This window comes from Athene cunicularia (assembly GCF_003259725.1).
Source record: "Athene cunicularia isolate RWA chromosome 5 unlocalized genomic scaffold, athCun1 chr5_part2, whole genome shotgun sequence".
NCBI classification, from domain to species: Eukaryota; Metazoa; Chordata; class Aves; order Strigiformes; family Strigidae; genus Athene; species Athene cunicularia.
Window position 1 is genome coordinate 3,874,983 of NW_020799102.1, and position 26,221 is coordinate 3,901,203.

At 36.2% G+C, this 26,221-nt stretch overlaps 1 protein-coding gene across 7 annotated transcripts in view; it reads right to left on the minus strand.

Annotated features, from left to right (window-relative positions):
* Positions 1-1,176: 1,176 nt before the first annotated feature.
* Positions 1,177-26,221, minus strand: part of SOX6 (SRY-box 6) — a 322,621-nt gene continuing 297,576 nt past the window's right edge. For 5 of the 7 annotated variants that reach the window (XM_026850473.1, XM_026850472.1, XM_026850470.1 and 2 more), the window contains 3 exons: positions 18,864-19,097; positions 16,113-16,329; positions 1,177-8,146 (listed from right to left, as the gene is read on the minus strand). In XM_026850473.1, the coding sequence (XP_026706274.1) occupies positions 7,843-8,146; positions 16,113-16,329; positions 18,864-19,097 (755 nt within the window). In that variant the 3' untranslated portion in view covers positions 1,177-7,842. The remainder of the gene's footprint in view (positions 8,147-16,112; positions 16,330-18,863; positions 19,098-26,221) is intronic. The other 2 variants (XM_026850475.1, XM_026850474.1) reach the window with 1 other exon arrangement.

Consider the following 26,221-nt stretch of genomic DNA (forward strand, 5'->3'; position numbering starts at 1 on the left):
GGGGGGGGGGACGGACACGACAGAGAAAAAGCTAAAATTTGGATGGCATAAGCTGTCTTAAGTGGAGCAATATGAAAATACAGCTGCAGAGCATTGGACCCTATTTCAGATGTACCGTATGAAAGTAAAATTCAGGCCCAATGACATGGTGCTTCTTCTCCAGGTGCCTTTGACTTCAGAAGTTTAAGCTGGACTGATGTGATCTAGTGCCTAATTCTGTTTTTCAAATTTAGTGTGGCCATTGCCACATTTTTGTAGAACTGTTTCAGATTCAAGCAGTAGAAACAGTGGTTTTGCTGCCTTCTCCTGAAGACCACTTTAGTGTTACAATTTGACTAACTAGTGGATTGCTTACCAGAAACCAAAGCTTAAACTGCACAAGTCAATGTTTATGAATTTATCCATTATAGCATGTTGGTAAGCAACTTCATTACCTCCAGTTTTGACCCTGAAGTATTTCATAGCATGGATTCAAAATGCAGTATGTCATTTTCAATACTTCCATGTGTGATGCTTTCTCAAGGGAAGTAAGGATTCTTTCCCACTTAGATGTTTCAGGGTGGTTTGTGTAATAACTGAAACTAGACTGAAATCTGATGTAATGCACAATCAAAATGTTCTGTTACATTTCTGTACACTTCAATGTAATTTATTCTTTTCCTATGAGAACCATGACTAATTACTAAGTCAAAAGCCAATCATAATACACAAATGGCAGCAGTATACAGGCATGGCAATATGGCAACTATAGGGTTTTTTGTTGTCAACTTTGGTTAGTTTGTTTAATGTTATATGCAGCAGAGAAGGGGAAGGCAAAGAAAGAAGAAACACGAGAACCGTTTTGTCTTATTTCTACTCAATAAAAATCCTGAGATTATGTTGCTACTGACAGCACTTCCTGCTTACAAAATTGACGGTACTCAGTGAATATTATCAAATTAGGTTGGTTATCATGCATGTCTTTTACAGCATATGGTGTTAATGGATTTCAGAGGCTGATAAATGGCTCTGTAGAAAGGAAAGGCATAGGGAAAACCTAAGAGCTGGAAGATTCAGTTGCTGTACAGGCCTAGTTGCATTTTCCTGCCCATCAGTTCATCATGATCAATCTTTAATGCTAACTTCAAAGGAATAATAAGGGATGCATAGAAGAAGTCACACACACATCTCATAAAACAAAATTTATCTTTAATTTGTAAGTGTCAACAGCAGTACAAAAGATGGAGTGATGGTGAATAGATTAAGGGTAGAGAGGACAGTCTTGAGGTAAATGAGCATAAATAGGCAGTCTTATAGACACTCCCCTGAGGGGTCTAAACCCCTATCATGGCATATACTGTATCACCCAAGGATGACATGTTTAACATATCAGGAAAGCACCTTGTGCAAAAAAAAAAAAAAAAAAAAAAATTTTAAAAAAAATCCCTCCCCCCCCGAAACATGTAGGTAAGGTGCCAATGTACACCAGAACATACTGTATATGGACAGTGTCTTTCAATTTTGTCTTTTCCATTAATAACTGAGGCAGAGGAGGAGAAGACTCTTAAAAGTACCACTGAAAGATTATTTAATATTTAATTTACCTCACGTCAATACTGCACAACAAAATCCAAGAAGTCTGTTTATGCAATGAAGCAGAGCTAAGAATAACTATTCTCTTTTTTTAAATTGAGAACAGATTTTTTTTTTTTTCTCAGTATCCTTAGCAAACTTTTTTCTTTCATTTTTTTACTGTATCAAGAGGAGAGTGTGAGATGTGATGGCAACCTTTAAGTTCATTTAAAAACTTTACACTGGACTGTACAAGATTTTTTTGATAAACTATTTACATTTTCAGACTTTAAAACATATTCAAAGCAGCAATAGACACTAGTTTTTCCTCTAAACGCCCAAATAATTACCGGCCATGGGCCCAGGTAGGTACCTGCATTGTATATAGAATTTCTACAAAGAAAACCTGCCCATTAAGTTAGCCAGTGGGTGTCCAACAAAGCAGCCCTCGCCATTAAGAGCTGCACCCACAGTGTTGCTATAGGAATCAAAGCATAGTACCTTGACAAGAGAGTCTCAGTTGTCCCAACAGCTCTACACAAACTTTACAATTTGAAACAGCAGCTAGCATGTCAGTCCAGCATGTCAGTGAATTGTGCTGATTAAATTAACATAGAGTACAATCTCACAATATACATCACAAACAAATTACAATGTCAGGAAATAAGAGTTACAGTAAGATAAGTTATGTAGTAACAGCTTATAAGCTTGTCTTAATGTAATAAAAAAATTTTTACATGGGAAATACAATAATGAATGAACATAAATGCTAAGCATTCTAGTCTGCTACAAGCTGAAGGAGGGTACAAGAAAAAAAAAAACCCAACATTGCTTTCTAGAAAGCAAAACACAAATGACAAAGGAAGACAAACGGAGAATGCACACTAGCAGGTCTGCAATGTGCAGCATACAAACAGTTAAATATTTGCACATTCCCCATACTCCAAGAGCACCAAGGACCTCACTTGTGGTTTTTAGAAAGCGGAAATTACAAAGCAAGCCATGTCACTAAGTTGCTTTATAGCTTTCATATTGCCATAAATACCAATTTGATAAGTTTTCCTTTAGCCCGGTTCACCCCACCCCACCCCCTTTTTACCCAGCGTGTGAAATCTCAGAATACTTCTTTGTCACCATTTCCAACAAATCTGGTAGTTAAAAAAAGGGAGATGGATTAAAATGAAATATATTTGCATATACATTTTTTTTTTCCTTCTGTATCAGGACATTACAGTATATCAAAAATGTAGTTTGATCTGAGAAAAATCACAGATATTAATGGGTTCTATTAAAAAAAAAGTTTGGGGGAAGTTTATTTAAAGGAAAGAGAGTGTTTTGTAAAAGATCAAATGAGGTCATATAGTATTATTCTTTTAAAAGAACATGCTTAAGTGCCAACTTGAATCTTAAAAAAGCATGCAAAACACCAAGGGTCCAAGCCCATTCATTAACTTCTCATAAAACCATGAAGAACTCTATCATACATTCTACTGGCTGCGTCTCCAGTGCAGCTGTTTGCACCGTGGCCCTGGCTCAGCAAAGTTTGCCTCGCTTAACGCCAATGCTTTACTGGTCCTCATGACCGCCATGGAAGTACTAACGTGCTTAATATTAAGCAGGTAGGCAAGTGTTTTGCTGGGGGGGGGGAATGGGGGTGTTAATCTTGTAGTATGTTTTGCTAGGAAATGATTTTGAAATGCCACGCCTTTGATATGACCAAGAAACGAAACCAGAAAGCCAACCCAGAGGGAGGACTATGTTTTAGATTGCTTTGGGAGATGGTTGTGTTTGTACTCAAAGCAGGAACTGCCCGCAGCTGACTGCTGATCTCTTTGCACAGGGTATTTTATTTATTGTGACTAACGCTGCTGTTTGTTGTACATTCCCATCCCGGAGCAATCCCATCTTCTGCCCTCCCCCTGCCTCATGCTGCACCTGAGTACACTGATTTAGGAGCTCGTTGTGATCCCATGTATTCTCAGCAGGCGGTTTCACAAGCTAAATGGCGATGCCCAAACATACAGGCAGACCAGAACTGGGCCACTTCATCAGAGTCATTTCTCCATGTAAACCTGAACCCTGGAAAGCAGTTCTGTTTCCATTAAGACTTTTATCTTCCATTTTTATGAAATATGAAGTGAAATATTCTAGCTGGTACCAGACTGTTTTGGGAGTGTTCTTTTGAAAATAAGTATTTTATAATTTTCCAAAAAGAAAATATATTTTATCTGTTAATTAAATAAACTGTCTGTTCACAGAGAAAATAGTATTACTATATTTGTGCATTACCTGAATGGAGTTGTTGTTATGTTCAGTCAGAGTTATTAAGGGGGGCTCAAACACAATGCTTAAAAAGCAATTCCACAAGTCCTCTTCGTGTATTGTGTGAACTATTTCCCCTGGTATTAGAGCCTAATATGACAATAACATGATTTAATGAATGTAGAAAATAAAGATTTGGTATTATGAAGTCTTGACTGCATTGCAAGGGCCATCTTAGTCACAATTATCTTTCCAGGGATACGCTTTTGACTTCCAAATGCCATGCTTGTTAAGAAGCAAAATATCTCATCAGTTTTACTTGGTTTCAGAAGACTGTTTCCTATCAAATGTATCAGAAATTTGGTATGCTTAATGTATCAACTTTCTAAAACAGAAGAAAGTATTCTGTGTTTGTGGAATATGCCATTAAAAATCAGTGAGAGCACAAGTGAGGCATCTTGCTGTCCCAGCTACAGGTCCACAATACTGCGCTCACACTGCGGGTGTAAATTCAGCATCTACATGAGGTACAGTGACTTGTCAGCATTTAATATGGACCAACATACACTGATATAGAACAAAAGTAAATACATAACTTATACTTCACTAAGTATCCATGAACAAAAAATAAAATTCTATTTCCTATGTTATATTTACACAATTTAAAAAAATTCTAAAATGAGATGGTAAATTCATCAAAAACTTTGTTTTGAGCTCCGATTAATAAAGTAAAAGTGTTGGTTTTTATCCTTATGATTGTCCTTTCTTGATTTCTACTGACTTTTTAGAGCCAATGACGGCTAATAAATAGAATAAAATGCTCATATGCACAATTCCGATTCAAATATGTTCTTCCCACTCCCCCAGCCAATAAATGCAATTTTTACCAGCTGGTGATTCCTGAACAGCCAGTCATTTTCAAGAATGTGGCTTTAACATACAGAGAGCATCAGCATTGAGGCAGGGCTGGAGCTAAAACAAAGTGTTCATACATACATGTATTTTGCATAAATAAATGAAATAACAAGACATAAAAATGACTCAAATCCGGCAACTGTGAGGCAGGCCCACACGAGTCGAAACAGATGACTTTTGTTCATGTAGTTTTCGTACAACAGTTTCACATTAGTCAGAAGTGATAAAAAATACCATTTATATCCAGTGCTTATAACACTTACGAAACAACATCTGTGAGTGTGTGTTTTTTTGTACTACAAGCAAAATCAAGTTTCAGTCCTAAAGAACAGTCCTTTGTTCTCCACAAGCCTGCAGAATATTATTTTGGCATGGTCATAAAATTTTAAAAAAATTAACCAACTAATCTAAATGTTTGCCTTTGTGCAAAAAAATAATTACATAAAATACAATGCTAGCAATACAGCATTCTACCTATGCAACAAAACCAGAAAAAAAGAGAGCAAGAGAGAAAGAAAGTGACATGGGGGGAGGGAGAGATACTTCTAAGTGGAGAGTTATGTAAGACATTAATAAATAGTCATTTTTTTAGGAAATAATGGTATCCTCCCCCCAATCTGAGCTGAATGTATTAAAACCAGTTCAAATTCCCAAGCAATTATAAGAACAAAAACCACTTTCTATTAGTACCTTAGCCAGCTTAAAGAGGGCGCTCACCAGCTAACGACACAGCATATGCCTTTAAAGTCTTGGCTAGACCAGTTTATTGCTTATTAGACATGGACTCAGAACACATTTAAATAAATATTAAAAATATAGCATTTTGTTCCAAATTACAAAATGGTCAGAGAAATTTGACCATTGTGTTTCTATGCCATTATCTTTATAAATTGTCCTGTAAATTGAACAATCTTCTTTGTCTTGGGGGTCTGTTCTCGCACATTTAAATGTAATTCCTACAGTGCTAACAATGGCTATCTCTGCTCAACTAGGCAGGTATTGGTGTGGCTATGAGTAAAATGCTCCTGATACAGCATCTTGTCATTGCACCCCATGAATTTCTGCAAGATTGGATGGTAGCACGAGAATAGCCAGCATTAACACTATACTTCTTTCATTGTCTGGGCCCTAAAGAAAGCCCGTTCAGCTCTGTGGGAAGATTCCCACAGACTTCAAGAGGAGCTGCTCTAGGCCCACTCATGCCTCTCAGCCCGAGTCTGAATTTATCACCAATGTGCTGAACATAACCAATTCAAAATAAAAGCTGAGGGAGTTGAGGAGTTTCAGCACATGTTTTCATCAGGCCCATTGGATCTGCATATATATACAGTGATGTATTTGTGAACAGGAGTGGAGTGTGAGGGGAAAAAAATAAAGGCAATTTCTTCTCTGTTGCTGAAATTTAATAAATTCACAATCTTTGAATATCTCTTTCTTGTATGTTTCCCAGAATTTTCTCTAGCAATTGCATTGTTTCTAGTAGTAATACAAATAAAAATTTTACTTTCTATAGCACCTTACATCCAGAGATCCCAAAACACTTGACAAGCACTCATCAAGATCTGGCTTACATTCCCACATGACTAATATTCAATAAATATTTTTGATGCACCATTTTCCCAGCTTTGCATGTCAGATATTTGGGTAGCCTTCTCTCCCCCACTAGGAGTCTCACATATAAATCACTGCATAAATACTTAAGGTAGCAAACAGTTCCTTCAGGTGACACCAGGAACATGGTTTATGGAGCCACGATTCACTGTAGGATTCTGTGGGCCCTAAAAATACATCATGGTGGACTCTACATGCAGTTTGGATTTGACATCTGCCTTTGCTGTCTTATAGAGGTTTATAACTATAAACACAATTTTTTAGGAATATTTGTACTGTATGTACATATAAAAGTACTCACTTTATTTTGCATTACATATAGCAGAGTGATTCCAAGTGTTCCTTGAACATACAGTATTACAGGAACAGCTGAATTTCTCATTCATAAATGTCATGTTCATTTTAGTAGCAGGTGCACTTTTATTTTTATATACCTGTGTAATTTAGGGGAGGAGAAAGAAGGGGTTCTTTAAAATATCAATAAGGAATTGTAAGTGTAATGCCACCAACAGTACTTTTAATAATAAATATTAAGTATTTGGACCCTTGACATTCTGGAATGAATAAATTATTTAAGAGAAAATGTGTTAAGACTGAATGCAAGGGTTAAAAGCAAAGGGGTAGAGAATGTAATCAGAGGTGGCCTCACACTGCTAAGACAGGCCCGTCCATAGCTGGTGATCACTCTTTTGTGCTTACTTAAAATTTCACACTAATGGCACATCAAGAGGCAAAAGCAATTGGGCACATGCACTATGGCAACCATGTTCACTACTTAAGAATATCCTGTCTCCAGATTCCTGAGTACTTTACCATATTCTGGAAAAAATTAGGTTTTATATATAATTTTTTTAAGATGCCAAAGATTGTCTAAGACTTTACAGTGTCTCCTTTAAGACTTTTTTTTTTTAAATGTTAAGATTCAAAAGTTATGAAAAGTTTGGCACATCAGAAGTTCAGCTATACATATGGAAAAAATGGAATTCAGAGACTGTTTTTCAAAGACGAGCTATGATGCACAGATGTGCACACTTGTGGACTTGTTCTGTTTCACAATATGAAATCTGCAGGTTTTTTTTTCTAAAATAATCCAGAATAAAAACACATTCACAACCTGTAGGCTGGCACAGCATACCTGAGTGAGAATGTATAACCCCCATCTAAAACAGTAACTTAAACCTTTATCAGCATCCAAACAGAAAAAGACAAAAGGTAAGACTTGTAAGACAGCTATTGATTCATATAAGTTTTCAAGTCCTGATGTCTGATATTTAATATATGTCTTCATCTAAATTAAAAAACAAAACAAAACAAAAACAAAAAACCCAAGTTCATGAAAAATTAGGGAAACAATCTGTCTCACACGTTAAGAAACATTTAAGACCATTCTGCTGATGTAACTGTAGGAGCCACACATGCATGCAGGCTCTTTAAGAACTTTTGTTCAAAAAAACCCCAAAAAAACCCAAATGAGTCTGAGTACTTTAATTCTGTGAACACTCCTCAGTTGGCACTGACTGCCTCATGGGCTTCATTTTCACTACTATAGTCTGATTTGGGATCATCCTCATAGTCCTCGTACATTTCTATTTCATCCTCTCCATTTATCATTTCATTTCCAGCAAGGCTTCCGCTGTCCGTCTTCATACCATAAGTGCTCTGAATGACAGGGATGCTGGGCTCAGGGCTGGCAGAGGTGCTCGAGCAATCGGATGTCATCTGAGGTGATGGCGTGGTAGTCGCCATGGTAATAGCACCAGGATAGACAACCCCCGTTCCTGTGGTGATTGGAATTTGAGGCTGTTGTCTGGAAGGAAAAACAAGAGGAGAATGTGATTTCCTGCGTTCAGAGAAGACGACACCTTCTGCAAGTTCAAATGAAAGAAAAGCGAGTGGTTTCCTAGAAAGGCAGCATGCATCCCTCTGGGGTTCACAGTATGGTCCCGTATGGTATTGGTTCATCTTAGCTCCCCATAAGGACAACTGGAGAATAAACTGTTTAGTAGCTACCAGATGTTGATTCTTTTATGTATTTTATGTGCTCATTTAAACCATACTGGCTAGCACTTGGACAGAGATCATCAAAAGGCGTCAGGCACCAGTGTGATGCCTCGCTGCTACTGTGGACATCATGTATCCAAAATCTAAATCATCCAAACTCCTGACAAGAGCTTCAGTTTGTGAGGGGACCTCAAGATTACCTCTAAGTACCTAAAATGGCAGACACATAACTAAGTAACATCATGTAACTCTAAGTATGTAATTTACTATTTAAGTGCTAGGTAGACTCCTACGTCACTTAGAAATACCTTTGATATTTTATCACTGGCTTTTGATTTTTATTTAAATCCACAATTGGCATGCCATTTGTTCTTCAGGATTTAATGTGTAAGACTGACTTTTTGAAGCAAAGTACTTAAAAAGAACAAATGTTCTTTTTTTCTATGGTAACAGACAGTCTACAGAAATTAAAACTTCCTCCTGAGGACCCAATGTCAGATCTGATTTATTTTGACAATGCAAATACATGGGAAGTCTCAATTAAGGGTGCACTACCTCTACTTTTGACACATCTTACCACCTTCTGATATCTAACCGTGCACTGTGTAATGTTGTCTTTTTCATGTGTGTGTGATTTTAAGCATACTGGAGCAATAGCACACTTCAACTAAAATAAGCTTATTTCACTGCTCGTCAGGAAATTCAACACAAGCTTTACTGTAAGCATGTGCATAGTTGTACTAAGTGATGCAATGTCTCTTCTTATCATGACATATGCACATTCAAATGCTTTGCTGCGTAAATGTCAGGTTGCTGAACCCATTCCATGGTCAAGCCCTTATTGACTAGAAATTAATTAAATCTACTTCTTACATTTGGGTTAAATAACTAATAACATACTTTCTATATTAAAACACCCATACAAATAATCTCGTCTTATTTCTGGATCATTACCTTGAATAAAGGTAAGAGAAAAAGAGCGGATATAACTTGTCAGAAGGAAGAGAATCTCCATCGTACTTTAGATGTGACACTCAACGAATATACTCCAGTATCAGAAATACTTAAGTGCCCTGGAAGATGCTGGTTTAGTATTGACTAGTTATTGAACATACGTGCCTATTTGCATAATCTATTTAAAGAATTGTATATTTTAGTGTATTCCCAACCTTCTTTAGAGCAATATTGACCAAGTATTAGAGAACTATTATATAATTTTAACAGGAGAAACAGTGTCAGGTACGTTTGAATAATCTAACGAATCTATAACTTCTTGACCACTGTGTTATTCTATGCTAAAATTCCAAAGGACATTCCACAAACCAGTCTCTTGCAAATCCTTAATCATTGGCTAAGTCAACACACAAAATAATGTAAAGCTTATTTACAAAACCCTGGATATTGAGTCTTAATTGTCCATTGATCCATCTTTAATTTTGGTAAATATCACACTACAGAGTTACTGGGAAACCAAAGTCCTTCACGTTTGTGAACCAATACAGACAGTCAAATCATAAGCACTCCATGTAAGATAATATTGAAATAGCAAGTAGTACTGTCATTGCTGGTACTGCTAGCCTGATTCTTAAAGCTTCTGCACAGCTTGAGAAATTCAAACATCTGTTGTATAAGTATGGTACACCTGGCTAGCAGTGAGCAAAAACATCACAGTAATTCATTTGACACAGTCATTATACTCCTGTTTGCAAATGATGATTTGCAGATGATTTACAAACAGCTAGGGATTTTTCACTAAATTTTCACTTTTTAAATGGTCTGATAAATGTTCTGTGAAAACAATTTTCAGCCAAAGTATTTGTTTGCAAGTGATTTTATGCAAACATCTTTCAATACTTTATCCATAAAATTGAACACCTACCTCACATGGGAACATTTCTGTTTTAGGATTGCATGGTGTTGGGAGTATAAATTATTACTGTTAAACCCCATATGTATCTCCTCCACAACTTTTAGACACAGAAAATGTTCACAGTAATGACAGTTTCCACAAAGCAAAGGAAAAAGAAACCCACGCATGGTCACAGCAAAATTCTACATAGTTGTCACCAGGCCATACACACTTAATTATCTCTAATCTGCCCATCTAACAACTGCTGGTACTAATCTTTTTTCTGATATTTCTTAGACTAAAGAAATTCGTAAAACAGAGGATCCCCCATCGTTCATCAAAGACCACCATAATATTAATGCCAAAAGACATTTTGAGGAAAGTTGTTTTTACAATGCTTCTAATAAGAGTTGTAGAATACACTCAAAGAATGATTGGGTGCAAGCTGCCCTTTTGTTATAGATGACACTAAGGATCACAACGCTAATAACCACCCCTAGCCCTTCCCCCCCAAAAGGTTGCATTTTTTTAGAAGCAAATTGCCTTTTTATAAGAAACAAGAAGGAAAAATATATCTGTTTAGGACAGGACTGTGAGGTGTCTTGGTAAAATGATGGTTGTCAGTGTTAAGCCCTGAAGGACAGATGTTAAGAATCAGATATTCTTTCAAATGCTTGTCAAGTCAGCAAAACTCTTTTGCATATCCACATGTCAAAGGTACAGGTTATATCTGTCCAGTTACCACCCATTTCAAAGCAAAAAGGGAGCAGATCATCTGAGCATAATGAAGCAGAATTTACAGAGATACCTTTCACTTGAGAATGCACCAAATGCACGGCAAACTACAGCATGAATCTAGCTGGTAAAGAACTTGATCAGTGTAACAAGAAAGTTAAAGGCTTACTGAATTTGCCATTCATAAATGCAGTTCTTTTTTACATGTTAAATAAAAATCAGGCATGGTGTGCCTGCCTGCTGCTGGGTGGGTAATAACTGTGAGCTTTAAATTACCTGTATCTCACTGTGGGACTGTAAACATGGGGTGACTGTACCACCTAAATGGGAAGTGTCTCAAATTGCTACTCATTTGCTAGCAAAAATTTGCTAGCACTTAAACATGGGCACCCACACACCCTCAGTAAATGGGCACCTACCTCTCACTTGAGCCCTGTTATTATTTAGAGCTAATCAGGTTGTCACCGTAAATTCTGCTCAAGTTGCTGCATTACTTCCCAGAAAGCCTTATTTTAAGATATCACAAACTATATGGATGGCATATGTTACTGGAGATGAGTGTTATCATTTTCTAAGTAATTCAATTTTATAGGATGGGGAAGGGGGAAGAAATCAGAGCATTTATTTAAATTCCAACTGCTCTCCCTGAAAGGAAGAGTTGGAGTTTCTAACCTATGACTCTGACCATTATGTTTTATTCGTAGTTCTTAAAGGCATTCATGTTAATGGTATTTTTTACAACATTATATTCTACATGTTTAATCCTTGTATCTAGCTGGAGTTTTGCCTATCATAGGACCTTGGAGTGAGGAGATAAAAACATACTTTACTGCAAGCTACACGTTACAATTCAGCTCAGTTGCACATGGTTAAAGCAAGGATGCTTTCTGCCTGGTTAAGTTTTCCAGAACCCAACATTAATCTTCCTTTCTCTTCCAATCTGCGAGGAAGGGTGATGCATGGCTACGTAGCCTGGCTTCAAATCATTCCATTGTCTCCACCATCTCCTCTTTGCCAAAGAAATCCTTATGTGGCCAATTACTACAGGTCGCTTGCCTCTCTGCTCTGCCAGCATTGCTAACATGTCTGCCCGATCTGGGGCCAAAGATTTGGCCCAAAATAGTTAGGCAAATATGAAAAAGGAGGTAACATCCTAGACCAACTGACCTGCTCGCAAGTCTGTGGCATTAATTTTCTTAGGATTTTCCAGGAGAACGTTCCACTTTTGACTTTTGCAAAACTAGCTAAACATTTAAATTGGCAAATCACCATTGTTTTCTGATCCCTTCCCAGCTCTTTTCTGACAGCTCTTTAAATGACTGAAGCAAAATCAATTGCATAAGGAAAATGCTCATATGCTACACACCCCTGAAACTTACATTCCCATAAGGAATGAAATAACAGTAAATCTCACAAAAGCACCCATTGTGTACTTACTTTAAGTTCAAGCTACAGGAGTATAATATTACAGCCTTATTCAAAACCATAGTCTAGCAACATTCAGACTGTGGTGTACAGTAGTTATAAACACTATAAAGGCTTTATTCTAACATCTTACACTGGTAAAACACCAAAAAAAAAGGTTAGTGCTTACATCATTTTGCAGAGAAATGTGTATATCATATACTTGAACTTAGAGTGTATTAGACTGTAAAAATGACTGAGAATTGAATTATTTCTGTAAGACAAGGCAACAAAAGACAGACTTAACTTAAAATGTCTGAATTTATGGTTTCTATATGATCCATTTGTTAGCTCACATTTATTTATGCATTACCAAAAAAAAAAAAAAGTACTATTAAAGATAAGTTGTAAATCACTAGAAGTCTGTTCAGGGATTAACTTATGCTGAAGTTATCATTCACAACTTCTCATTAATAATTTTACTATTAAAAATAACTCAATTATTTTAAAGACATAGCTGGCTTCAAATTCAGCTTCCACTAGATTAAAACCAGAAAATTTTTAATATACTCTGCATTAAACATGAATTATTTCTGTATATTATCTGCCTCATTTGGAACAAAATTCACTGACGTAGGGATGCAATAGAAGGCCTACGCACATTTTAAGTTTCACTCTGTTGTGTGGACTTGCCAGTTCCTAGAGTTTTGTGCTGGTCTATTACATATATAACATTTATCTCAAAACATGAATTTCCTACCCAATTTATTTCAAGAAATCTTCACTCTCATTCAATTCTTTGGAAGCTTTTCCTCAGAAAATCAGACCAGAACCTAGTCATCCATTAGCTCATTTCTCTATTTTATTTTAAAGCCTGTCTAGTTCATATATTGAGATTCTCTAAACGACTTTTGTGCATTTTACCAATGTTTATCAAAGATTGTGGCTCACTGAAGTAAGTAGGATGAGATTTTTGCACCTTGGAAGTTCAAGCAGTGTAGAACTCTTCCTGTGTTTGTGGTGGGATGTGTTTCAGTTGAACACGCGGTAGGACTACTTTATGCTAGCCAGTGGCTCACCCAAGGGTATCTGATAGGAGCTAGCCCTTGCTGGATTGCTTAAGCCATAAATGTACATTTGGAATAGGAGAATACCAAACACAATACAAAAGAACGTAATTTTTCTTGCTCTTTATACTTTCCTCTAGCCACCAGTTTTGAAGGTCTTTCTTTCTCTTGACACATCTCCTATTTAACTTTTTATTCTGTGATGATAAATTTTTGCCATTTTGGTATACCCATTCCCAAATTAATTGTTATGTTCTTTAAAAAAAAAAAAAGAAAACAAACAAACACCAAAAAACCCCAGCAGGACTTCAAGCAGTATGAAGCACTTGATATATTTAATTTGAGTCTATTTTGTACTTTTGTTCTCTATCTTACACTGAAATATTTACTGTAAACTTAAGAGTATATTCAATCCTAAACCCCACATTTGTCTCCTGTTTCATTCTGAAAAGGAAACTGCATCTCAAGTCTCACATCTACAGTTCTGAAGGACGGTTTATGCTGTTTGTTCCATCAAAGAGTGGAAAAATGATGGGTGTACAAGGTCAGTTAGGAAAACTGTTCCAGCTGATGCTTTATGTGATAGTTATGTTAAACACAAGGAAGAGTAAGTTTAAGAAGTTCATGGGCTCAATTACTATGTTTCACTTAATTGTAATCTGATTTGTATGAAGTGTTGCTTTTTATTACTCATTAAACTATTCTGCTGAAATAACTTATGCCATGTTCTGTTCTATATTTCAGTTCAAAAAAGCTGTCCTGTCTGGTGTTTACACCTTTTTTTGCTTGGTCTCTTCCACTAATTTTGTTTTAATTTTTTCTTTAGGGAAAAAGGGAATTTGGGGCAACAGTGGGAAGTCACAAAAAAGCATGAAATAATTTTTTTTAAACCACAGCCTGTGTTTCCTCAGTATCAAAATTTCATATTGAACTGCAACATAGATCTCATGTCACCTTTACTGAACACATCCATTAGACTTCATACCCCCTTTTTCATCACTTACGTAACTAAAAGTTGTTGTTTCCAGTAAAGTCCACTGTATCATTATATAAGTCCATAAAGGTAAGTTATGCTTACTTTCAAACTTCTTCAACATAGATAGAGTATGGTGAAGAGGACTTAGCATAGTTATGAATTAGAACTAATGCTTTCAAGAAAATAATGGCATTCTCGTGGTCTTTGTGATCATACTGTTCGATATATGAGAAAGATGTTACATTTAGGTTGTGCCAGCAGTTTAATTTTGAATAGTTTTCATTAGGTTTTTTGTTTTTTAAATTCACAACGTCATTCTTTAAGTAGGCACTTTTGAAAGTTTCTTAAATCCGTCCTCCATATTCACCTCCATATTTAGCCACCACTTCCAATGTATAAAATGCTACTGCTTAATACTGGTTTGAATTAGCAAACAATTCTCAAATTGTTCAGACTGCTGTTTTGGCATTTCTTTTGCATTTCTTGTCTAGATGTCATTTGGTCTGTCAATCTGCTTCGGAAGACATAAGCTAGAGTTTCATTCCCTCAATCTGAATATAATTTGTGATGTGCTTTATAAATTCAGATTTCTATTTAGAGTTCTATGTACAATTTTGATGGAAGCCTATTAGTAAACAATTTCCCTTAGAGTGAAGAATAAAAAACAATGACAAAACTGTAGACTGGAAGGCTATTTCAAGATATCAAAACCACTTCTATTTACTGATTGAAGAAAGAGCCCACATTGTTGCAGGCTGTACCACAAAATAATTGACTGCAACAGGAGTTCTGCATCCCAAGCCAAAAATGAGGGCACATAATCAACGTCAAGGTCAATTATCTGGTAGTGAAGTACCCAACAAAAGGAGACTATTGTGATTAGAGAAATAAGCAGAACATTGTGAATTTGGAAAGGCTGGCACGGGAGATAGCTTTTAGACTCTTTGTAAACCACCAGAAACATTGTGTTAGAGCATTGAGCATCACAGATTAATTCATAAAAAAAAACAGGAGAGAGAAATCAGTTATGGTGCAGTTGTTTCACTGGAGTTTTGTTATCTTTAGCCTGTAGATCTTTCGAAGTGCTGCTTTCTCTGCTGAAGGCTAGAGGAAATACTGTTAAAAAACACACAATGTTTTTAAAACTGTGCCAGGATCTTTTTGAGCCATATATTCCGAGATAGAAATCTACCCAGTCTATCTATCTACCACTTGAAAGCCTCTTCCTAAAACATTTTTTTTTAATATTTTTTTTCCACAGTTCTATATATAACAAAAATCCTAAATAGCCTCATGCTATGATATCATTCATTCACGTGTGTTCCTAACGTAACTGCTATTACCCCTTTCCCTTTTCATTTTTCCCCCTTCTGACTCCTTATTCTACATGGGAATAACCTTTTGTGGTTTTCTCTTTGTTCTTGCCTTAATTTAGGAAATTATCCGGGACTCATTATTAACCCAGAATGGATAAACTTCGTAATAGTTCACAAAAGACATGATTCAAATATTTCAGGCTAATGGGAAACAACTTCTTTTGACCTTAAAGAATTCCACAATCAGTCTCATAATCAGCACTCAGTGGCAAGCTGATAGCTTCATATTCCTCTTATGTTTTCAATAAGGTTTTACAGGTTCAAATCTTTGCCTTCTAAATGACATTAGTCAGTGACTTAAATAGGTAAGTCTGTTTTCAAACAGCATGCTTGTCTTTGAAAACAAGTACAACAATAGTACTCACCCTACAGTAAAAAACTGCCTCATCTCCTGTCTTCGAGACCTCATCAGTTGTTTGTATTCACCAATACGCAATTTCTTTCCATCAACAATGCAGGTACGTTTTGGTCGAGGTTTGTATTTGTAATTAGGATACTTTTCTAGGTGGATTTTACTTAGCCGTGCCTGCTCTTCATAATAAGGTTGTTTCTCTTGATTTGACATGGACTTCCAGCGAGATCCTATTAACACAAAACATTAGTGAGTACTCAAGTAAAGCAGGTTTAGCTTTACACATACACATTTCAACATGCCTTCTCACCACAACGAACAAATTCTAAATAAGTTAATTAAACAAACTGATTTGAGCCTACACTGGCCAGCACATATATTGGGGTGCACAACCCGAGACACCTTAAAAGATGCTTGACTTCCAGATACCACTGCAGACCAAACATATGTAAATCTCTATTATTAGAGATTTACTTAAAACTTAAAACCAAAAGTTCCTTAAAATCTCAGCTCATGCTGAAAAACAGACTATTTAGTTTTTACAATATGAGCATTAATCCGTGAATAATTCTATACCACGCACAGTATTATGGCAAAGCAAGGTCTACATCCATACTTTTACTGTTAAAAGCTTAACACATTGCCTAGGGATACATTCTTCTTTGATAGCTTTATGAGAATTTGGTGTACACACTCCTACTAATAGATATTAATACCTTGCTATGTAGCAGGAAAAAATTATCAAAACCCTATAGATTCAACAAAACCATGAAAAATCCCTTGCAGTCTGGGTGTCTTAAATTTACTAATCTTCTGATATAAGTTTGGCATGATATTGGCACCTTACCATATTTTAAATCCTATTATGCGTATTATCTTCTGGCCAGATGTAATAAATGCACAGAATCGCACTGAGAAAGTTATATTTAACAAGCTTATATTTAAAAAAAAAAAAAACAAAAACAAAAACACAAAAAAACCCAACAACAGAAAGCACATTGTAGTTATATACACTACTTCAGGTAGTGTAAACTCTCATTGAAAGCTGCACCAATAAAAAAGTTAAAAAATTAACACAGTGTACACAGGAAGAGGAAAAAGTATTCTGATCTCTTGTATTGTTTATAAGGAGCTATCTAAACACTTGAATAGAGAAGGGATTTTTTTTTTTTTCTAGGGGATAAGAAATGCAGAAAATAGCTTTTTGTTGTATTTTAGATGAGTAAAACGATTACAGCTGTGGTAAACGTGGGTGGAAGCTATTCTTTTACCAAGATTTTTCATACATCAACAAATGGAAAAGTTGTATAAATATTATCCGTAGCCAGCAATACTCTGTGTCAGTTCTAATATTTCAGTCTCTTTTCTCATTGTCCTGGAAAAGTTGCACAGATATTATACGGACATAGACTTATATGTGGCAGAGCATATACTGACAGGTTAATTCCATGGTTAACAGACACTCAATTGCTGGCACTTCTGAAATATTTATGCTGGAAGTTTACATTTTAATGAATACAGTTACTATGCTCCTAATAGTTTTTTCACAGAATGCACACAAATAATATAGATTCCCTACAGCTGCCAACACTGAAACAGTGCAGGTTTTATACAAAACTGAAAGGCTATTCATATGACTTACTTATATGGTAGACAAAAATATAAGAAATACTAAGTAAGATTTTGGAAGTTTCAGCACAAAGTAACATTTATTTCTATGTATTCCTGCCTCTGATTGAACTAACATGCAACAAACTTTGGTAAGAATGTATTTGAACTCAAAGTTTACAATAAAATGATTACAGAGGAAACTTGATTTTTACTTTTATTTATTACGAGTTACATTTGGAATCTGTCTTTCACTTCAAAGACTCAGAAAGCAAATATAGGTTTTAACATTTCACCACTCATTTTCACGTATGTTTCTAATTCTCTGGAGGGGTCTTAAAAAGCAAATCAAAATTTCTCAAAAAAGAGCCAATTTATTTGCATGGTGGCAAAATATAATCCATGGTATATTCTCTGATCATCCTAATCTATACAAATTAAATGTAGATTAAATAGATAAAGTATGGTGTCTTTTAACTAAGCAATATTTTAATTGTATGATACTGGTGCTTTCTTAGCTTTTTGAACATTCTAACATTTTGAATCAAACATCATTTTGCATGCGAGAAGGTATGCATGTCTTTTGAACTGTGCCAGTTTTGTTTTTTTTTTTCTTTGACACTGCACTGTCTGACATAAACCTTTGATTTTGATTTTGTACTTTATTAATTTTTTCCCAGTATTTACTCTAGCAAGTACCATTTTGCATTCAGGTCACTTCTAATGGAATCTTGGAATTAGACCTTTTATCAGGATACACTCTTGCAACAGATTTCACAAAATGTTCCTTTTGAACGCTGCTAAGTCTTTAAAGCATGTTGTGACTCTGCTGTTGAAAATAAAAAGCATTAGGGAAGGGGCAGAAAGGGAAAAGGAAGGGAATGAAAATAAAAACAACCCATGAGTCTTCATTTGTATAAGTTTCAGTAATTCCAATTTCAGTCAACATCTCCCAAACAAAATATGTCCTAAATTAGAGAAGTTGCATATCCAAGAAGGAAGTAACTGGCCTGTGTCACCAATATAAATAACCTCATCTTTCCAAAGATCCAAAAATAACTAACCTCTGCCAATTGCCACTACTGTAGCAGAGCCTTCTAAGCTTCCCTCAGTTTTGGTTCAGTCAGTCATGATTTGTTTGTTGTCTTGCACTTACCTAGGATTTTGCTAATGTTGGAGTTGTGCATGTCAGGGAAGGCTTGGAGAATTTTTCGACGCTCATCCTTTGCCCAAACCATGAAAGCATTCATTGGTCGTTTGATGTGCGGTTCGCTACTGGCTCGGCCCCGCGAATCCCGGTAGACTCGAGCTTCAGCCACAGTGGCACCTCCTGTTGGCCAACAATAATACTGCTGTAGTTTAGCTGCAGAGCCATTCATTGCTTTACTCCCTGTAATGTCAGGGCAGGAAGAAACAAGATGGATGCAAAACATTATTACGTGGATTACGCAAGCGCTTTCAGTGCTGTGTTTGTTTTAGCCTCATTCTTTTTTTCTCTCTCTTTTTGCTGCCAGGTCTATGTCTGTGAGAGAGAGAAAGGATATCCAGTGATTTCAGTGCAATCAATCAGGCTCACCCAGCTGAAGACATCAACATCTGAGTGAGAAACAAATTGCACTGGTATTTCTCCAGTTAAGGTACGGAGATTTGAAAAAGTTTCCATTTGGGATTTTAACATAGCATACATGTTCTGAATGCTCAACAAAACTCACATAAAGCTACACTTGAGAATCCAAACTGATGTAGACCTGTTCACACAAGTAATTTACAATGACTGCTCCTTGAGCAGTGAAGCACTTGCCAAACATTTCATAAAATAAATTATACAGTACACCAGGTACATGCTGCTAGTTCTATGGATCTGATTATATTTGGAGCTCAACATTTTAAAGTCACATCTGCTTTAGTTGAATTTTAGATCTGTCTTGGAGCAGTTTTATGTAATAAAACTGTCTGCCTTCAACAGGTACATGCACAGCATCCTGGAGCTTCTGGAATGGGAGACAAGCACTGCAGCTTCTCCATGACTGCTGTGCTTTACTGTACTCCAAGTGTCCGGTCATTACCCACTATCAATTCAACTTGTACAGTCTAGTCCTAACCAGATTTTTGAATGCATCCAGGCCTGCTTCTTGACCACAAACAGCAAAGTTCCATCGGGTTTTAGACTTCCCAGGGCTGAGTATGAGGCGTAGAACTAGTTAATACAAGAGAAAGAGAAAAGCAAGCCTAGAGAAGGCATGCTTGTACCAGAAAAACTTTTGTAACTGTGATGATAACATATGTTTTTACAGTTATACCTTAGCTATAAAAGAAATGCAAAAAGTCTTTACAGCGGGAGAGTGACATACTTAGTCTTAGGCCTCATCAAACTGTTCATATAATTCTATACCTTGAAAAAGCAAGGTACTCAATCACAAATTAGCACAGCAATAGGTCTCCTTTTCTGTAAACTATTACAGCTCCTGACACATTTATTTGCCAAATAATATTAGTTCTTTACACTAAGCAAAACATTGCAGATTTACTGGTTTCAGTGACAGCCTCAAGTTTTTAATTGTGCAAAAACGAGGTTTCCTAATTTAGTGTGAAAACACTATATGTTACGTATACCATTAAAAAAATTCTATAGGAAATACATTTACATGAAAAAAGTTATAAAATAGAGGATGCATAACTAATACACTACCTTTTTGCCACCAGGTCCACAGTACATTAATTTCATTTAAAACGCACTGACCATACAGGATAAATTGATTTTGCTTTATATGGTGTTGACAGCCATGTTTATTGTGCAGTGAAATGTAGTGTAGTTTCAAGCTGACTATATCCATCAACACGGGGCAATATGCTGACTACTGGGCCAGATGAAGACATACATTACTCTGAGAGCAAAACACTCATTCGTATACAGCAGTGTCTTCTCCCAAGGATCACCATGGTAATTTATGATGCCTCCAATGCCATTACTTTACAACTGACACCAATTTGGCAATTTGTATACTAACATGCGTACACATAACAGAAGACAGGTTTGTGGCAAATGTGAGATGCAAAACTATTTTAATACTATTCTAAGTACCATGCTACAGGTGTTTAGCATTTACAGGAGGCTGCAGCTGCAGTCAGCTCTTTATTGCAAAAAGGAACAGTAGTTTTGCTGAGCAACCTGCATGTAGGACCAATTCAGGAGCGTGTATAGCTAATGAGGCTCTGTCCATTGTTGTCAGAAGGGTTGGTGGGTGTCAAATATGCCATCTTCTGAGAGTATATATTTACTGTGAAACTATAATAAGTTACAAACATCGTAACAGGGAAACATTTATTGAGACAAATGGGCCTATAATTTGAGAAAAATCAAATATATCAGGTAATGGCTGGTCCATCTTTTAAAATAATACTATAAAATTTGAAACTAGTATGTGGGCAACTAGGAACTTGGTGATAAATTAAAAAAATTAAATTATTGATGCAAAATTTGTCAATTGTTATTCAGCTACTCTACTCACAGCAAAGAGAAGATGACATATTTGAATCCATATGATGATTTTCCATCTTTTACTTTCCCAGAGGGACTTATTCACTTAGGCTAAGGAGTTTGCCGGACCTTTCAATCCTAATGCAGGCAAAGAGTGCCTTTACTAGTATCAAAAATATAGACTGGCTTTTTAATCTGAATATAATTTATAGAAAAGAAAAAAAAAAAAAAAGAAAAAAACCCACCATAAATGATCTGTTTTCAGAGAAAGGTTATGTTAGAAAACAATTCTTACTTAGAGTAATAAATTACAACTATCCCAAGAAGGCCAAGAAGCTCTGGCTGCATCTGCTTTAAGCAAGTCCATACTTGAAGGATTTGAAAAAGCAGCCAAAGAGTTGATGTTCTTTGTGCTTGATCTCTGGGGGAATATTTGCAAGTTGACCCACAGGCCATCACAAAAGCATCTGCAAAATGAATTTCTGCAAATAACTAAAGTAATGTAATCTCTATGGTCTTCTGACTATCTCAGAACTACAGAATTATACTCAGCATATAAAGCATTACAAGAAAATACTTCTGTTAGCATATGATTCTATGTGGGGAGCCAGAAAGTCTCAGTACCTTTTTAGCTTAGAAATGAGGTGCTAATGATATAAAAAGCACATATGCTCAGCGAGCTCTTACAAGTTGAAACACATAAGAACAAGCTTTCAAACTGGTTGTGCTTAGGTACTTCATCTTGTCAATCAGATATTTAGACAGTATTGTGTCCTACATAAACAATTTCAATAGGTTTTACAAAGTATGGGGTTTTTTTCATATTGTGATAAGATCTTCCAAACTGACAGTCTGAAGGAGGCACCTGAAATTTTTAAAAAAGATATATACAACTGCAAAGAAGTAAGTGTTTTGTTTCTTTCTGAAAATATTTTAAGGAAAGGCTAATAAATAATAACCCCAAAGTAACAGTTAAAATAAAAATCTACTACTGACGAAGGCTGAGAAGAGAGGTGGAAGTTGGTAATTGTCTCTCTATGGCAACTAATGCTCTGTCTGCTAGTTGCAGTTCATACTGCAATCTCAAGAGGAGCTTGATTTTCAGGATTAAGAGCTTGGTCAGAATTAAAAATTATTGTAAAAACATTACAGTTTGGCTGCCCTAATGGCTTAGTTGGCAAAGAATTCTACACTTTGGCCTAAAGGCCGGGGCTGTCCTTAAAGTGACAATTTTAGCTTCTGAGGGTGTGGACTGCCCCACTTCCTAAATGCTTTGCATTTGCTCAACTTGTCATGACTTTGATGATTTAAAACTGAAAGCAGATTAAAGGAGAATGATAATTTTTGTGGATATATCCCAGGCAACTCCTTTGTGGAAGCTGGATTCCAGACTAGACTCTAGGGACAATACCAGGTCAAAGAACACCACAAAATGAATCTAAAAATGTTATAGCTTCATTAAAGTAATTTCAAACAATGTTTTTGTTCCAAAAGAGACTAATTGCTCTCTAATGACAGTGCAGGGGAAGAAAAACCCCTGTTCTTTAGAAAGAGAAAAGAATCTGATCGTCAACAGGAAAGACAAACATTTTCACATTAATTAAATGGTAAGAAACATAGAGCAACAATTGTTACATTGTTTATTTATTTATTCCTGTCTTTGTCTGAGTTTCTCACCTTTAATAGTGACAAGAATTTTAGGACAGACACCATCTGTTAGCATGTTCCCTGAAATCCTGACCACATTAGGGTTAATCCTATTGTCTTTAACAAGAGGTGGTTTTACCTTCCATTCTATAATCATCTACCACAGCAAAACCTCAGACTGGGCCTTTACATGTTACCAGAATGCAAATCATAATAAACATGATAGAAAGGAGCAAAAAATGGATGAGAAGAAGATGAGGAAAGAAAGACAAAAGTGACATCAAGAACAAAAATTTTATCAGTCACTCTGTTATTCCTTAATTACTCTTCACACTCCAGTCATCGATTCATGTTTGAAGTGATATATTTACTTTTTCTCCCCCCAGATAACAAATCTTTGGCTACTCTAGAGAATATAGTGCATACTATCTTCCATAGACATATACCAAGATAGGATATATAGAAATAAAGACAATCTTTCTAGGTTCCTAGCGTAAAAGGGACTTGTTAGGAGTAAACTCCTATCATCAGTTATTCATTAAACTGAAATGACATTTTTGTCTACTTTGGAAAAGACTGATTGTGACCTCCAAAATATCTGGCCCTGTCTGTGCCAATACAACTGTCACTGCTAGCAGCTTGCATTACAGAGACCAGAACCTAATGAACAGGCAAACAGAGTCACTCTTTTACTACTAGAGATGGGTTACTCATAAACATGGAAATGCCATAAAAACAGGGAGCATGAAAAACTGGCTTGGCAGTCCCCTGGCCTGTTCTTAACCTGTGGACAGACAAATGCAGCCTTTATGAAAGATATAGCAATATTTTAAATCAAATAGAGAAATGCAAGAGTAAGAATAGCAGGACAAAAGAAGCTTTGGCAAGTCTAGAATACAAGAATAATGATTTAACTATTGTTTTATTAAGTTCAGTGTTCCATTTTGGAGAAAGTTACAAAAATTACTAATTCACTGTCATCTAACTGACTTATAGCAGTGTTAGTGTAACATTTAGCTGGTTTACCCCTTGCCCGCCTCTTACTTCTTTATCCCCATCCACATTCAGAAGTCTTTCTAATTCTTTATTACCAGCAAGAGAGGCAAAATAAATGGGTATCTCACGAACTATTGTCATCACTGGCATGTCTTGTCATCACTAGGGAAAACTAACACCCACTTGGAAACATGACTAGCTCTGGGACAGGGATGCCTGTAGTCACACAGTGGCACAAATGTTCTGCTGGGAAGTGTCTGTTTGTCAAGCTGCTTTCATTCCAAATGCTAAACAGATATTATTCAGCTGGGATTTGAGGGCCGAGCATTTCTCATAGGCTGCATGTCAGTGAATGAAAAGGGGGGAAAACTGAGAAAGACATGAGTGATTCATGAAATACTGGAATATTTAAATGGGCTCTAAAATATTTCACCTGCAAAGGTTCTGAAATGTGCTAAGTAAATACTAAGAGGTTGGAATATACTGTAGCACAGGTTAGCTACATCCCTGCAGCACTTGGTTATGATAAGGCTTCTCTTTTTCCTCTTAAGCGACTCCATTTTCTTTAAAACATCAACAAGAAGAACCAAAAGGGAATTCCCTAAGGTCAGCTCTGAGGAAACATAAACCTCTAATTCAATAACTCCGCTACTGCACTGAAAAAGGCCTTATTATTGCAACATCCATATGGAGTCAATTGGACATTAATGACTAATCAATCCCTCCCCTTTCTATTCTACTTATAGTGTCACAAGCCATGTTTAGATTAGCCCATTTCCTGCTTAGGATCGCTCAAGATGTCTTTTGTTCTTTCAGGGCTGGCCTGATGGAGGCAGCTTAAACAAACACACGACCCAAGTGGTGCAGGAGTTATAAACTGCCATATGTGAATGAACAAAGGGGCCATACTAAAGCCTTTTGTGGTATTTGTTAATGTTTTTCATCTGAGTTTAAAAAGACCTAATGACTTTGTGGTGAGCTGATGCATGTGGCTCGTGGCTTTGCAAAATGAAGGAAATTCTAGCCAGTTATATATCAGCGTATATTTTCCAAAGTGCCTTGTTTTCAGTTTTGGTGGCAGTGAGTTTACTTTTCTATACATGCGCAAGCAAAATTCTTAATCTCGATTAAAACATGGCACCGATTTTCACAGCCATCCTCACAACCTTCATATATGTCTTTCCCCATTTGAAAGTCTAGAGATAAAATTAATAGTGAAATATCTTCTGTGTGAAATCAAATCAACTCTTCTCAGCTCTATCCGTAGTAGAAGTTCACTCACCAGTGTGTGAAGATCAATTGTTAGTTGGGTCATATTAAATATGGAAAGAATATCTCTAAATAAGCTATTAGCTTCCATGCTCCACAGCCAGCCATGCTCAAATCTACATTATTTAAATTAATTTAACCTGCAAAATGCAACTACTTTCTTGATGGCTTACACAAACAGTTTAGATTTCTTGACCACATTTTATGGCAAAATTAACCCTCATGGAAATTTGGCATGAAACACAGCTAAAACAATGCAATAATCATTTAAATTACATGGAATTAGTGCTTAAGGCCTGACTTAAGCCCTCAGTGGCCTACATGGTCCCACTTGTGCTGTAACGTAAGAGTATGAGAACTTACTCTGTGAAGATCCATGTAACATCTAGACAGAATTTAGGATAAAGAATCAGCCTTTACTATAAATTTGGGGAGGTATGTAAGTGTCATCAAATTTTTCCATTATGTGCCACTTGGAGACTTCACAGATAATTAACTAAATGCTAACAACTCCATTCTGGCATAGATATTATTGATAAAAGAAATGTGAAACATTTAAATTGAAAGTTATTCAGCCTAAGTACCAGAAGTAAGGGATTGCCAGTCTTCAGTTCTAACTACAATCAACATTCCCTCTAACACTATTGTTTCCCTTTGATATTTCATTTCATACTCAAATGCAGAAAGTAGAGGCCCACAGAAAGCCATGGACAAGAGAAATATTAGTAATAATTATTGTTAAGTATCTGACAAGATCTATCAATACAGCAAACTGGTTTGGTTTTGTTGTTTGGTTTTTTTTTTTCAGAAAAACGGCTGTTCTAACAGCTAAGCAATTACTGTTACTAAATTAATCATATTCAAAGTCAAAACAATACAAAGAGGAATGAACTAATCTATTTAACATGAAAATGTTTCCGTAAGAGTAACAGCTTTATTGCCAGTGAAGTTGTTACTCACATTTCTTCTGACATGACAATGTCACCTAGAACATCCAGAAAACATGATCCTGATTTGAAACACAGAGATTAATTCTGCAATCTTCAGTCATCCCTAACAGGTTTTTTAAAAATATCCTGCCTGAGCAAGGGCCATAGGACATGAACCATTCACATTTCAGTTAG